This window comes from Diorhabda carinulata, chromosome 1, assembly GCF_026250575.1.
Source record: "Diorhabda carinulata isolate Delta chromosome 1, icDioCari1.1, whole genome shotgun sequence".
In the NCBI taxonomy this organism is placed as follows: Eukaryota; Metazoa; Arthropoda; class Insecta; order Coleoptera; family Chrysomelidae; genus Diorhabda; species Diorhabda carinulata.
Genome location: NC_079460.1, coordinates 23,661,935 through 23,678,009, shown reverse-complemented (window position 1 = coordinate 23,678,009; position 16,075 = coordinate 23,661,935). Strand labels below are relative to the sequence as shown.

The 16,075-nt window shown below is 30.8% G+C and overlaps 1 protein-coding gene across 2 annotated transcripts in view; it reads left to right on the top strand.

Moving 5' to 3' along the window:
- LOC130896139 (cytotoxic granule associated RNA binding protein TIA1) overlaps positions 1-16,075 on the top strand; it is a 385,008-nt gene that overhangs the window by 275,109 nt on the left and 93,824 nt on the right. For both annotated transcript variants that reach the window (XM_057803957.1, XM_057803965.1), the window contains one exon: positions 1,956-2,043. In XM_057803957.1, the coding sequence (XP_057659940.1) occupies positions 1,956-2,043 (88 nt within the window). The remainder of the gene's footprint in view (positions 1-1,955; positions 2,044-16,075) is intronic.

The following is a 16,075-nucleotide window of genomic DNA, read 5'->3' as shown; positions in this document are numbered from 1 at the left end:
ACATAGAATCAAGTCAAATATGTCAAATAATAAAATTCCTATAAGACAAAGTTTCGAATATTTATTCCAATTATTATCGCGGGATACTACGATATTTGTTTATGAAAAAATATCTACGCCACTGAGTCCAAAATACTTATATTTCCAGTTTAAATGATCACACTGTATACGAGGATATGGTGACTATTTGTTATCTTGTAGACAGATCAGAAACAAAGTGTTACGGTAAGGTATGGTAGTGCGCTGCTTAACAGGGAGAAGAAACACTCAGCAACTAATTGATTTCAGAGCCCTATCTGCACTACTACCAGCTACTACAGAGTCATCTCTTGTTCTGCATGCACTCTATGACTGTAGAAATACCACACATATACGAGGGCCGCATTTTTCTTCAACCTCCGATCGCTCCGTGCAGACGCGCTGTAGCGGCTGCGAAGCTCTCTCACTATACACTCCACCATTTTTGACATTCAGGAGTCAGTCGGCGTTGTGCTACGTAAAGTGTGAATTGCAAATTGTGATTCGTTTTTTACGGACAGAATTGTGTATATAGGGAAAACTTCATGAGTGATGGCGTTGTGCGTGAATGGTGTCGAAAGTGGCCGTTATGAATTGTCAACGAATTGACAGATTGGTTAAAGAAAACCGCAGATTCACTATTACTGCTTTGTCCACGGAATTTCCAGAAGTTCCAGAAGGTCTGTTTTGTACTCTACTTGAATTCATGAGCGGCAACTTTCTTTGAAGGGGGTATTGAAAAGTTTGTCCACAGATATGACAAATGTCTCAATTTCTTCGATGATTATGTCTAAAAGTAACTTTAAGTGTACTAATCTTTTGGTAGTAAAATTATTGTTTTATACGAACTTGTCTTTTTTGAATATTTTTTATAGAATGTTATATCAACTCGTATTGTGATTGAAGTAAATTTATTTTGATAATCATGACAATCAATTTGTATATCCTAGGTAAAACATAGAAAGTGTTCTTTATGAAAAAATACTTTATCAAAATATACTAGAAATCAAAAAACATTGATGAGAAAAGCATAAATATTTTCTCGAATTATATTTTCAAATGAACTCTAAACTCTATACATGTTGCCATTTGTAGATCTCTAAATTTTACAGTACAAATCGTATCAATTGAGAGTTTTTTCATCAAAAAATTCAAGCTTCACTGTTCACCGAAAAAATAGTATTAGCAACCACTTTTTTAATGTTACGTAGTGTTCGGTTTTATCAGGGTAATAAACTGAATTTTCATCTATATTTACAAAATAAAAAAATTTAAATAAACGATGAAAGGCTACAATAAATGAACTAAAGCAAATGGAAATTATAGCGCTCATATTTAATAATAGTTTTCCAAATCGAAACTGTCATTTTGTATTGAAAATTCTCTTCGGAGAGACGTAATAGTAGCCAATCAAAAACCGTAACTAGTGATAAAAAATTCAATTAAAAATATTAAAATTTCTATCCGCAGTGGAAACAATAACATTTAGTTATATCCTCGTAAAAGAAAAAAGCTTTATAAAAATATTAGTCTCATAGGTTTTGGATCTGTATGTATGGCAGAGTGAACAGAAACATAAAGGAATTTCAAAAAGTAAGAGGAAAATCTAATACCGCAAAGATTATGGTTCGGACTTAAGGTTAATAAGAAATTATTTTGTTTATACGCTAGGGTGATGTTGAAGCTGGGGAGAATTTCATCCAAGAAAGGTTTATGAAATGAGGAGATGATGGGAATTTACTTAGGTATGGAAATGAAAGTCAAATTGGAATGGAATGGTTTTACTTAACGAATTACTCAAACATTTAGAGACGATTATATTTTGTATAGGACTTCAAAATTGTTTGAAGTTCGAATTATCAACGATGTTGTTATAATAACAGGGAAATATTATAAACATAAATAACGTTTAACTGATGAGGTATATTTCTTTTCAGAACATCATCATATCTTCGTAGGGGACTTAAGTCCTGAAATAGAAACACAAACACTGCGAGACGCTTTTGCAGCTTTCGGAGAAATTTCGTAAGTTTTGATTTTCATTATATAATTATTAAAAAATAAAATATGGATACAAAGAATGAACGATAAAAAGCACATTTTTGTATGTATGAATTATTCAAGTGAAAAAAAAACTGATGAATAAAAGTTTTTGCATAAAAGTCGATTAGAAGTATACCTATTAGGTGCACAGTTACTCAAAAATAGCCTATTTACATATGTTTTCAAATAGTATATCCTGTATGTTTTATAATTATAATTCCAGCTTTATTTATCCTTCAATTATGGAAAAAAGGTAACTTTTTGTTATAAATGTGATTTTGGAGTAGCGGTGCACCTTGTATACTTGTATACTAATCGATTTATACAAATGTTCTAATTGGTGCTTCCGCAAGTGCAAAAAGGATAGTATTGGATAGACCTAAATTGTACTTTTGGAAAAAAGTTTCGAGCAAATATAAAATGATTAGTGGTACTCTAATAGTTTACGAAGATTGTTAAAATTGCCATAAGATTGCGTACCCACCAGGTTGATATTTGTTGGTAAAATAAGGCCTGACCCTGGAAGCAGTGAAGAAAACGTAACCCTAACCTTCAGCTAACTTTCTTTCAACCATGACATGAAGGCTTCTTGGAAAAGTTAGGTTGTGGTTGTGGTGTTATGAAAAGAGCTGTCAATCCGTTCTTTGCCAGGTGATCAGCTTGTTCATTGCCGTTCATTCCGCTGTGGCCAAGTACTCTCATTGAAGTAACTTTGTTGTTTGCTCCCAGTGAGTTCCAAGATTCCCTCGCCCCAAGGGTCAGGCATTGTCTCACCTTTAAGCAGAAGGTTCAGCAAAGCAAAACGGTGGACTGGTAGAAGCCATTTGAAAAAATTCTGAGAGGTAGAAGTGTTTTGCAAATTTACAATGTTCAATGTGAGAAAAAGAACTGAATCATTACAAGTTTTGGAACAGATTTTTGAAATTCTAAAAGAAATTTATATCAGGACTATTTGTCGGCCACAGTAGTGTAAATAGTGTTTTTTCGAAACCATTGTTGAAGTATGCGGGTGGTGTAGGCCCGATAATTATCATGTTGGTGAATAAAATCGTTTCCTTCCTAAGTTTGATTCATCGATCGCAACATAATGTTGTCTGGAATATTGAGGTTAACTTCAGAGTTGAACCTTGCACCAATTCTCCAGCAAACGCCATGCCCATAGATACCCATCCAAGCCTAAACATTTACTGAACATTTGCCGGACGTCAAATCTTGAATTTGGCAGTCTGTAAACGCAAATTCGTCCTTCATCGCACAACTTTAATGTTTTTTCATTTGTTCGTTACCAAAAGTCCAAATCAAGATACATTGTTAGCACATTTTTCAAACCGAAGGTTCAATTCGTTACATGCCGTAGAATGGGATAATGGAAAGCTTCACTTTTGAGAGATATTTTCTCAAAAATTAATCAATACAACATCTTGTACGTCATTTGCAGCTTTTCATCCTCCAGAACCAACCTTTCTGCGCCGATAGATTGGGTCTTGATCCCATCGCTTCTTCACTCTGACCTAGATTAGTTGGCAGTCTTCTGATAGACCAGCCATTCTCCAATTTGGCAATAATGGCAGCTTTATGAATTTCAGTTAACTGAGGAGGCATTAAGTTCAACCGGACTCAAACTAATCATTGAATTAACTGTTACTGACAATGACAACGACATAGATAAGACCAAAATGTAAGTGAAGCTTTTTTAGTGAAGATAAGTGTACATTTGTTGTGGTTGTAATTAGGGTTGGTTTTTATTTCGTGGTATCAATTTTTTTTTCATTTCATGAAGTGCTATCACTCTCTTATTGCTTAAAAAATAACAGGTGAAAAATCTGGATAGCGTGAAGGCCAACTCTACCTATAGACAGTGATACGCGTTCAGCAATCAACTAAACAATAATTGGTGAAGATTATAGGCCATTTTTCTAGCTCTGCTTGATTATGATTGATTTGATCGGTACAAGTTTAGAAATATGTAGGAAATCATAAACAACCTATAAAAATTTCATGGCATAATAACGCTTGTTATATATTTATCACCTGACTATAATTTTCCGTTCACAATTTTTGTGACAATGAATTAAATTTATGAAAACCTACTTCTTTATTTAGTGATAGTTGTATACCAGTGTGTCAGTTAATGTTTCAAAATGCCTGTCAAAGTTTGTGTTCATAGTCATTTGATTGTTTTTTCCAGATAGAAATTATAAACAGATCTAAGTATAACATAACCTCTCCATTCTCAGATCACGTATGTGATTCCCGAGATTATATGTCTGCAATACCAAATTAATTTGATAATTTATATTAATAAAGGAATTCAAAATTGAGAGCATAATTAAAAATTTCTTCACTACAGAGGTAACCAGAGGCGATCTAGTGCTACTAATTTAATCATTACACATTATAAAACTTTATGTACCTTACGTAAATTAATTTGAACGAAAGCATTTCTTCTCTTATATTCAACTATAATGTCTTTGTTCTTCAATTCCTTTTTGGGTTAACTTTAACAGACTACTGAATAAAAAAATAGTGGAAAGTAATCAAACTTTGTGTTAAACAGAAGGCAATTGTTAGTTTAACCGAGGTTAGAGGTTGCAATGTCTTGTATAAATATTTATAAAAGCCTCTATAATTATTCGTAGGTATAATTATACTTTTGAAGATCGAAAGAATAATACATTGTTGAGTAGTGGAAACGGTTTTTACAGAATAAGCAAATATTGTTTGTTAAATTAAGATCCTCTCAGTGAATTGAAAATGAAAAGATCAATCTATTTATAGGAGAAACTTCGTAAAAATAACAAAAATAATCATTCGAACCGACGCGACGTCACATATTTAGGGCAAATCCTTTAAAATTGTATCACGTTTTAAACATAATATCATTTTCAATTATATTCAATATAAAACTAAGATAAAATTAGTGAAAGTTTGCAAAAACGTAATAGTCCAGTCCAATTGACTAGAAAAAGATTATTTCCTTTTCAATACGCCAATACAGAGCTAATGAGGACTTTTAGTGGAATAAGATACTTGCATGGTTTGAAAAAAAAAATAGTTTCGGATAGTTTATAAACAATTTTTATCATCATTTTTTTTAATCCTCTGATCAATATTTAAGGAGAAAACAAATATTGGAAATTCAAAGATTTTATAGGTAGTTTAAACATTTCATTAAGGCCGCCATATTCCATGACGTCATAGGTATATAATAACACTGAACATATGATATAAAGTAAATAGTAAATAGACAGTTATTTTCTCGGTTATTCTAAAATGAGCGTTATTATTAAACTTTGATTAATCTGGAAAATGTTATATAGATCGTCTTTGTGTCAGGATGTGAAAATAGCACGCATAAAACACCTGATGGAGTTGTTTTATGGTGCTAAGGATATACAACAAAAATTTATTGTCTTGGTCGTTCTGACATCTAATTATTTATTAATTATTATATTGTCAGGACTATTTCAAACTAAGTAAGATTCAAATTTGACTTAATTTGATATATTATAGTAATTAAGTTCAATTTTTAACGTAATTATGTAATAATATAAGAACTTATGAAAAGTTTATTCACTTATATACAGAAAAATGTTTTATTTATACGTAACTAATAAACTGTATTATAACAGCACACGCTACGTTTCCGGCAACGATAACCTCGTTATCATCAAGCAGACAACTGCTCAATGTATGACGTCACAATTGAAAACCAATGATAATTGTTTTCTTTTATAGTTAAAAATTAGAAATTTTTGCGATTTTCAATGAAATATTTAGACATTATTTTTTCTCTGTTGACTGAATATTTTATTTTTTGACATTATTGCATATCAAGAACTTATCAAATAAACAAAGGAATACATACTTTCAAAAAAATGCAAGTACCTTATTGTTCATATCATTGTTTAAAGGGTGGAAATATGGTTTTCCTTATTTTGCGAGGAAATTTCGTCAATTATTTACATCGGGAATTGGAAAAAAAAATTGGTAAAATCAAGCTTTATCATTTTTGGCAATAAGAAATGATTTATTTGACATTTGTGATAACTGAATTATTCCTTGCAATAATACATTCTACAACTAAAGATAACTTTGCTTTACAATGAATTGTTGTAGGGAAAATCGAAATGTGGTAGAGCTTATTCTCTTCATGAAGAGCTGTACTTAAATTGCTCTAAAAGAAGTATTTATTAGCTGAAAACTTTTAATTTACTGACTGTTATTTTGATAAGTAGTGTGTAGAGTGCCAGTCAAAACTTCACTGAACCCTCCCGAGAAAGTCTTCACCCCCTAAGGAAATATTGGGAAATAAAATGCAATTTCATCGACTCAAATTGTCTACTTTTACCGTATATATTTAAACAATAAGAAAATAATAATAAATAATAAATTATCAAAAATTTTCTAATGATGTATAATAAATAATTTTAATTATTAGATATATGAAAATATAGAAAAATACCAATAATATTAGTTGAATATAATATTTTTTATGATTAACTAAAGTAAAAAAAAATATTCGAATCTATGGTTTAGTTTATGAGAAAAAATTTTCATTCTGTACCATTTTGAATTTACTTATTCAGATTTAAAGCTCTAAACTGATAAGAGCAATACTTCTCGTAGAGTAAATAAAGTAAAACTCGTAAAGAAGAGTATGATCTTCATCCCGTGTCAATATACCCCCCATACCTTCAATAGTTAATTTTAAATAAGTTGTGGCAAATTTCAAATACATCATTTTATTCACCATGAAAAGATTAATCGAAATTTACTTTTTCAATAATTATTTAATTTTTTTTCTGTAATAAATCTAAAAGCTTAGCTGGAATTATTAATATGAGACATAAATAATTAAAAAAACTTAATGAATAAATACCCTACGGTTTTGTAGGCTTTCTTAATACCTACATACAACTTTTCTATTTTATCGCAAAATAAGAAAAACATCCATTTTCCACAATAGTTCGGTGTCGGCGTACTGAAGAAGAAAAGGCAGATGCCATCCACATATAAATTTCATTGGACTATAAGCAAATGCAGTACAAATTCAAAGAACTATTTCTGATAAGTACACAATTGAGAAGTTTAAAAATAAGATTTATTATTGAACGAATAGTTAATAGTTATGAGAAAAAATTCGTTGAAACACCACCATAAGTCAGTATATTAGCAGATACCATGACTTATTACATTGTAAATCAAGAAAACAATTTGAAATTTATTATAATGGTTCTAAAAAGAGGTACTTCGATGAAAAAGTTATTAATTCTACAGAAAATGTTCTATTGTTGAACTCAAATGTAAGGTAATTAGTAAGTGCGAGCATGAAGTCGGAATGAATTTTAGTTTTTCATAAAACACCGTTTGTTGTTATGGCGCAAATTTCAGCACTATGGAAAAATAATGGCCTCATTAAGTTCACTACTTATATACAGGTTGGATTAAATACTTACCTGTAAGGTGTTATTACGAAACGTATTGAGTTTGTTGATAATAGTATATTATTCACGAGTGTATAATGGAGGTTATTACTCAAGAAGTTAAGTTTACAAACACCGAGTAAATGATAATAAATTATAGGCGAGTAGAATACTATATGTTATCCACGACTAATGAATATTATGTTAATTTAAATATAGTACATAGTTATCAAAACTTATCTTTATCATATAATATCTTCATAATAATTTCCGGCAATAAATTTGATTAGGCAACTTCGGCAGCTTCTCTAATGTCTGGTGGTGTTCAAGAAAAGTCACTTTCATTTTTTATTACCACTTTTAGTTGGTTTTTAAGCATAATTTTACATGAAATATTGAAACAGTTCAGCCCAATTTATTTTATTTCAATTATGAATTGTTTCACAAACCATGGTACGTTAAGAAACAGATATAGATTCTATGCCAAAATGGAGGTCCCGGTTTCGAATCTGGTCTAGGAAATTTTATTTTTTCAATGTTTTGTTCGTATACAGAACTCAATTGAAAATATTTATTAGTGTTTTACATGATAAATTTATAAAAACAGATTTCTTGTAACAAAACATTATAATTTAAATCAAAAAAGCATCTGACAACGGCGATTGATAAATTCATTAATCACGGCAGTGATTAATTGATATTACTAAGGTCGAACAACCAGATGTATAATGGATACATTATACAACAGTCGTGGATAAAAAATATAATTGATCTGATCACTGTTTTCTGATAGATTCATACTTTTCTAGCAAAATTTAATTTTACAAAATATAATGCCAGTCCAGTTGCAAATAATCAAAATATCTCTTGAAATATATTACCAGCCAAAAATAAACTTTAAAAAAATAATAAACATGTAAGTACCGGCCGATTCGTTTATTATTCTTCAACTGTGAATTATTTCTTTGTTGTTGATGATTGCAGTAGTGTGTTTTATACTTTTTTCACCAAGACATCTTTTTGGAAAGTTCATTAAATAGATAAACGATTGAAGCTCATGCATCATCACAACTGTTCATAGTCATCATAGTCATAGTAACCGTACCATTGCAGCCGAATTAAAAATACCCGGATGTGCCATGGACTACAACGCGAAAATATATGCATCCACCAGAAGCTTTTGTGAAAGAAAACGCTCAGGGTGGCCTCGAAAAAACCACAACCACTGGTTGTATCGATCAGATAGACAGAAAATTTATGTTCGACTATGACAACGATCCAAAGCATTCCTCCAAGCTCTGCAAAGATTATTGTAATGATTTGACCATCACAGTGACCCGACCTCAACCTTAACGAGTTGTTGTGGGACAAATTAGAAATTAGTCAGAAGTCAATATCCTACTTCTATATCACATCTTTGTAAATCATGATAAACAAATAGAACTGAAAATACAACTATTATTTGTCAAAATTGTACACCGAAATAATAAAAGCAAAAAGGGATTACAACGATGATTAAAAAACTTGAATTTGTAATAAGTACAAACTGTAATTTTATCATTACTATATCCTTATTTATGTATGTGCTTTGAAATATAAATATCAAAATCGATCGTATTGTTTTTATTTGTTGTATATAACGCAAACTTTTGATCGGTAGTGTATATCACTTATATATTGAAATTAATCCCTTGATGATATTGTAAACGGGTTATACGGAGATTAAATATTTCATGTGATGCTCATGTATCTCAAAGTTTTCGTATTTGAATGAACTATTTAGCTTAAAAACTGCTTTATATGGAAGATGGCCATTGTGACATAATTGGCCTAATTACTATAAATTTAAACAACCAAATTTCAAAGGAAATCGTTATTTAGATCGCTCGTACATATCTATCAAACGTAAAATGTATCTAAACACAGTATTTTAACATATAAAACAGGTGTATCCAAAATAAATATATATATCAAGGTAGATCTACAACAATTTTATGCTATTGGTCACGCACATCCTCAGATCTGCACTTTATTTTGAATTCAATGAAGGGATGCTACATTTTATAACCCAATGGAACATTCAGTTAATCTATTTTATATAACAGAGTTTATTTATAATTATACAAATTATACAAATTTTTTGAAATAATTTTTCTTAGTTCTTAGCCTTAGATGTGCGGAAAAACTGAAGCAATTGGTTTCATAAAAATATTAACCAAACATATCAAAATTAAATGAAAGACGAAGCTGTTCACAATAATTTTCTTAGGCAAGCACTAAAATTATTTCCACCTTTCAAGTTAAAAAGATTTCTCTATTAAGAACTAAGTCAAAATGTGGGTTTAAATAGATCATTTTTTCAAGATTTGAATGAAATTTTGAGTAGATTCATTAGTGGCCGGTCCTGTGAATTTTCCAATATTATATTTATCAAAATCGAATGGTGAAATATGGCCTATTTGTTCATACATAAAATGTTTTAAACATCTGACAATCTGTCGACAATACTGAGTTTTATGTGATTTCATTCTTGTTTTTGACCACACAAATTCGTATAACTGCATGCAATTCCAATTGAAATTACTCTCGTTGTTAGCTAGTTTTAAAACAATGATAGAAAAAAATGCCGCGCAAAAAATAATAGTGATAAAATTATTATTTTTTGATTAGTCTTTACACGGTTTTTATACCTCTGCTGAAAATTATTAATTATTATTTATGCAGGAAAAGTTGATCAGAAAGAGTCATAAAAATGTTTTTTTTTATTTTACACCCGTAACATAGTCAGTACTATACACAAAATTTGAAATTCCAATGTTGGTAATGAAGAACTGTCGCTGTTAAGTCTCAAACAAAAACAAATCAAAAATCTTTTTTCATGATCATAACTTTACGAAAATGGTTTCAGGTGAGTTTTTATTTACACAACACAATCTACACGCAAACAGGCCTTGAAACTTGAAATATGTGATATGTAGACCACAAGGAAAATGAATTTCTACCTCAGAATTTCCAAATAAGCAAACATTGTTAGTGTCGCACCATAATCGAAATTTCTGTATAACCTTACTTCCCCGGCTGGAGACTCTTCCTCAGGAAGTGGTATTCGGCTTCAGTTAAAGTATATTTAAATAACTGGTATGGGTTGTACAATCAATATTAAATTAGACGCCACCAGCTTTTTAACGAACGGCGATAGAAGTGAATGAAAATTAAACGAACCAAAACTATCCCCGGACACGATTATCAAAATTAATACTTATTCCTACGAACAATAAAAAAATTTCAGCAAAAAATAAATTTATTGGAAAAATAATAAATTAGCATTAACTGCGTATCCAAAAGAGCACATCAAATAGAAAGCGGTTATAAAGAAAACAACTCAGATTTATATGTATTTAAGTTAAGACTGGGACTATTAAAATCTGGGAAAGCTGCAGCCCTCAACTAGATTCCCAGTATTTGTTGGTTTGTTTTGGTGTTCCAAATGAATCCTTAGTTGAACTCCCAATTTGATAGCTGTAGAACTGCGGGAAAAAATGAGGAAGGAAAACGAAGCACTGATGAAAATTAGTAAAGAAGGAACGAGTAGGTAGAAAAGATTTGAATGAAAAAAAGCCTATGCTCTAGCATATAAAAAAAGTGAATTCAAATTTCTTCTATAATATAAATTCTAGTCTTTTCGTTCTGTTCCCCAAATAAATGAAATACGAATTTTAAGGGAAATTATCATACAAAATTTGGTTACAACAAAAGGAAATCAATTAAGGTATCTGGAATTTTGTTAAAATTATATACAATATAAGTAATATGTATAAAAATAATAAAATTTCTACTCACAAAACCCCCGAAAATTATTGTAAGTAGAAATTTTATTATTTTTATGCATATTTCTTATATTGTATTTGAGCATAATTTCAGTTCTAGACGATGAATACATAAGTGTTCGAAAGCACGGAAAATGTATTAAAGTTAATACACTTTGGTGTTTCATTGCCACGTTCCCAATAAGAAAAACTTACAGTGTATATAAAGAATAAAATCACCACGAGTTTTAGTAAATTTACTTTGATTTAAACACTCAGTTTGGATATATAGAGGACGATTTAGCAACGAAACTGGAATTTTATCGAATTCTTCGAATGGAGTGTAAGGACAAATTCATTTCTTCAACAACTCGTTGGTTAGAATGAATAAATCGGAAGTGACTACTGTGCCACAATACGTGAACAAAAGAATATTCGAAATGTTTGAAGAGAAACGCAACAAGCCGAATGGCATGTTATTCTGGAGGTGTGCAACTAGAATCTTCATCTCTTTATTACCCCATTTTCTTGTATTTTCAGGGAAAACTTTACTTTACCTCATATTAGATATGTCAACAGATAAAATATTTGAAACTTCCAATATTTCATCTAGTTTGTTTATCAGTGTTACCACACAATTATAGTTACCACAATTTTCCTAGTAGACTGTTCAAATAATTTTTCAATCTAAAATAGGAAATAGGGGCAAAATAAAAAAATTATACTTGTTTTATATAACAATTTTGTTGCACTCGTTGGTGTATAAAAAAACTGATGAATAATTATTGTCACGTATGGGATTAGAAATATTTGTTTCGAAATTTGTTAATTAGTGTTATTTCATATGAATGTCAAACGGCATTCTATAGGATTATTTTGAGTATTTTTATCATTGAAAAAACTAATCAAATATCCACTGACCATAAATTCTTAAGTCTGCCTTGATTATTTCCCATGGGTCGAAATTCAAACGGAAAGCAAATAGAAAAATCGACAAACACTGCTAGAACTGTTTTGAAATTGCTTTCAAGTAATTCAAAGTAGTTCAATTAACTTGGGAGTTTCAATTCGATTACCAATGTGCATCCAAAATCTCCAGTTCTGAAGATCCGAACCAATATTTACACAGACAATCCTAGAAAATGTAACAGCGATTTTTTATAAAGTTATTCAAAATCGACTGATAAGACTAGTAGTAACTGATACATTATTTAATACTGAGACTGCATATATTTTTTCTATTATCTAAATTCTCGATACTTGAATTGCTACCTCATGCACCATATTTGCCACATTCACCCCCTTGGAATATTATCTGTTCCCAGACATGAAAAAATGGCTCGGTGTTCAAAGATTTTTCTAAAAATGAGGAAGTTGGAAGTTTTTGGCTATTTTTAGGAACTTATTATATGTAACTAACTATATTAACGATTCTTATTATAAAAAACGTATTGAACTCATTGAACATGTAGTGTATAAAGCGAAAAGAGATTACGTTGAAAAATAATTATATTTTTTCCAAAATTTTTGTGTTTTCTTACTTCTAGAATATCCTTGTACAGTGGGACAATAAAACATCTGAAACAAATGTTTATTATAATTTTTGAGGCATACTACGATAAGTTTTTTTCATTGTAAATAGAAATCTGAGATTTATAATGCCCCAGTTCTCATCCATGTTTCATCGTTATTCCATTTTAAGCAAATGCGGCAACCCATATTGGGCACAATTCTCTTATCAAAATTTTTAGTTAATATGCGAAGTAATGCTTTCTTTAAAAGACTGCTATGTCTGCTAGCTCGTGCATTTTAAGTTGACGATCATCCAGTACCGCTTTGTGGATTTCCTCCAACATTTTCGGAGTGGTTACCTCATTTAGTCGACCACTGCCCAATTTTTTACTGTTGATAACAGAGGAGTAGTCTCACCCAGAGTAGAATTTAGTTCAGCTTTGGTTGGGTTAAGGCCATTCATATAAAAGTATTGTATCACATTATGATTACCAATTTTTTCTATGTTTACAAATTCATTGAAAACGTTCACTATTGTTGGCTGCCAAACAAATACTAAACAACGTGGCTTCTTCAAACTTCAAACATATACTGTATAGGCTGTGTACTTCCTAATACAGTTTTTCAAGCAACTACCGCCATCTCTAGGTCAGGCCAGGTACATCTTGGACCATCCTCTCGTATGTATTGAATATTGGAATAAACGTTCAGATTTTTTTCCTAGAATAACGTTTCCAATTTAGTCACTCTGTAGAAAGATTGATGTTTGTCATTAACTTCGTTTTTGTTTCACAAAACCCCCATTAACTCGATAACGATTTCTACGTGCACTCTCTTATACCAGTTATTTCTATTTCCCTTTCAAGATGCATTGTTATTCAAATATTCATTTTCAATTTCCGTTCTTAAAATTTCAGTCTAACTGAATAATCAATAAAGTCATATTATTATTTTTACATGGCGACGAACTAAATTATTCAAATCAATGAGTTAACTAAAACTAGCTCAACAACAAAAATTTGATCTATGAATACGAAATATTTCTTACAGCTTTAAACGTTCACACAGAAATTTTATGTGTTTTACGTGACTGGATATTTTTCGATAAAAACATGCATTTCATAAAAGTAATTCGCTTATATATATATATATATATATATAATCATTAGCGATAGAACTACGTAAAAAGGAGGGCGAAAAAAAGTACATTTGGCTAGAAGTGAAAAGTTTCAAACAATCAAAAGAAACTGTCGCAAAGAAGCTAAAAAAAATGAACAAATTGAGGGAATTACCATTGACTTTCAAAAAAATCTACCTACTCCTAATATAACCACGTCTGACGTGTACTACCGTCGTCAACTGAACTTCATTTCCTTCAACATTCATGTGTTTTCAGATTCGACATCAGTATTTTACACATACAATGAAAGTGTGGCTCGAAAGGGGGCTCATGATGCTTGCTCAGCTAAAACACTTCTTTCAAAATATCCTGAGCCCAACAGTAAAGTACTTGTACACTGAAACAATTTCAGACTGTTAAAGTGGTCTTCCCCATAAGAGGTCACTCTTATATGGAGGAAGATAAGGATATAAGCCTTGTGAACCAGAAATCGTACCCTGAGACGTCCGATGACTGGAGGGATGTCTCAGAAACAGCAGAATCAAACCTTCATCGTTCACAGTAATTAACTGCGGCAATGAAGTAAAACTTAAAACTTGGACTGATTTTTTGTCTTGTGTCTACATTAAAAAGTGCCTTATTGCGATATGACCAATTTGAGTGCTGAAAGTCGAACAGAAAAAACCAAAGTTTTTGTCACACAAATCAAATTACTTTGGGAACTTGGTAGAAAATCAGGGTACAAGGAAAAGTCAAGAAAGTTTGTACGAGAAGTAGGCCAAGTTGAAAATCTGTACAATGGGAAACTGGCCGTTAATTCGGCTAAATTAAAGGACCTCCGTCATTTGAAGCAGCTTTTGACTAATCCAGATGCACAAAGATTCCTCGACTCACTGGTCCCTGCCCTTTTTGAAGAAGAGGATGACATCGAGTTTGTAGATGACTCACCAATTGATGAACCTCCTCAGTAGCTATCTGGCCAAAACGATCAGGGTGCATATTTATTTTTAGTTTTTAAATAATTTGTTTAGTCTCAATGTACTAAACGCATTTCTTTGATTTTTAAGCTTATTATATAACTTAAAAAACGCAATGCTGAAAATTTCTGTTTACGGGACTGTGATCGTTCTTCCCCGTGGCCTTTCAATTATTAACATTGTTAATAATTTTGAGAACAAATTATGTTTAGAACCAAAAGGTACGAAATTCAACATTATCAGCAGTGAATAAAATTTTATTTTCAGTTGCAAATTGTGTGGTGTTTCAATATTTTGAACTTGGGATTCAGTATAATTTGACTCATCTGTTTAATTCAATACAGCTGCTATAATATAAAGTAGTCAATATAACCTATAACAACGTTGGATGTTTCCTCACTTCAAATGAAAAACGCATCCGAATGAACAATTTAAAAGCTTTTATGGAGAGATTAAAGCCGAATTTTTGCATTAATTTAAAACTGTTAGTGAAACTAACACATTTTTGATATGAAATAGCAATGTAAACGTAGTGGTTTACAAAGAGCGAATCTGCCACTAACTAGATTGGAATTGCACGATTCAATATCCCCAGCTGATTTAAGATTACCAAATACATAAAACATAATTTCCATCCGATTACTTTTGTTAATTTATTTCAAAAAATATTTTGCTCTTCATACAAATTCATTATCGTAACCTTGTCATTTTCTCGTTATTCAAAAATGATGTTGAATTTAACGCTCAGCTGAGAACATTTCTACTGTTACATGTTGTTTTATACAACATAACTAAAATCTATGTTTGTTTTGGATATAAAGTGTCGTCCTTTTTACTACTCCCACTACTTGAATTTGATAAAAGATAATTTTCAGGATCGGATTTAGTTTGTCGAAAAAAGTTATTGTCATTTTCTTGGAATATTATGCAGCTGTTTACATTTCTAAAGAAGAAAACATCAACCTTTGTTTATTCTAGTTTTTAGTCTGTGATAATTATAAGCCTTATTACAATGGACAATAACTATCCATTCTATTTGGATTTTAATACACACGATACCAAAATCAGGCACAACATCTTGCTCTCTAATGGTCGTTCCTCTAATTCTAGTAATTTTGCAGTTATAAAAATAACTTATCAACTCTAGGGATCGATCTTCTACAGTTGCTGTAT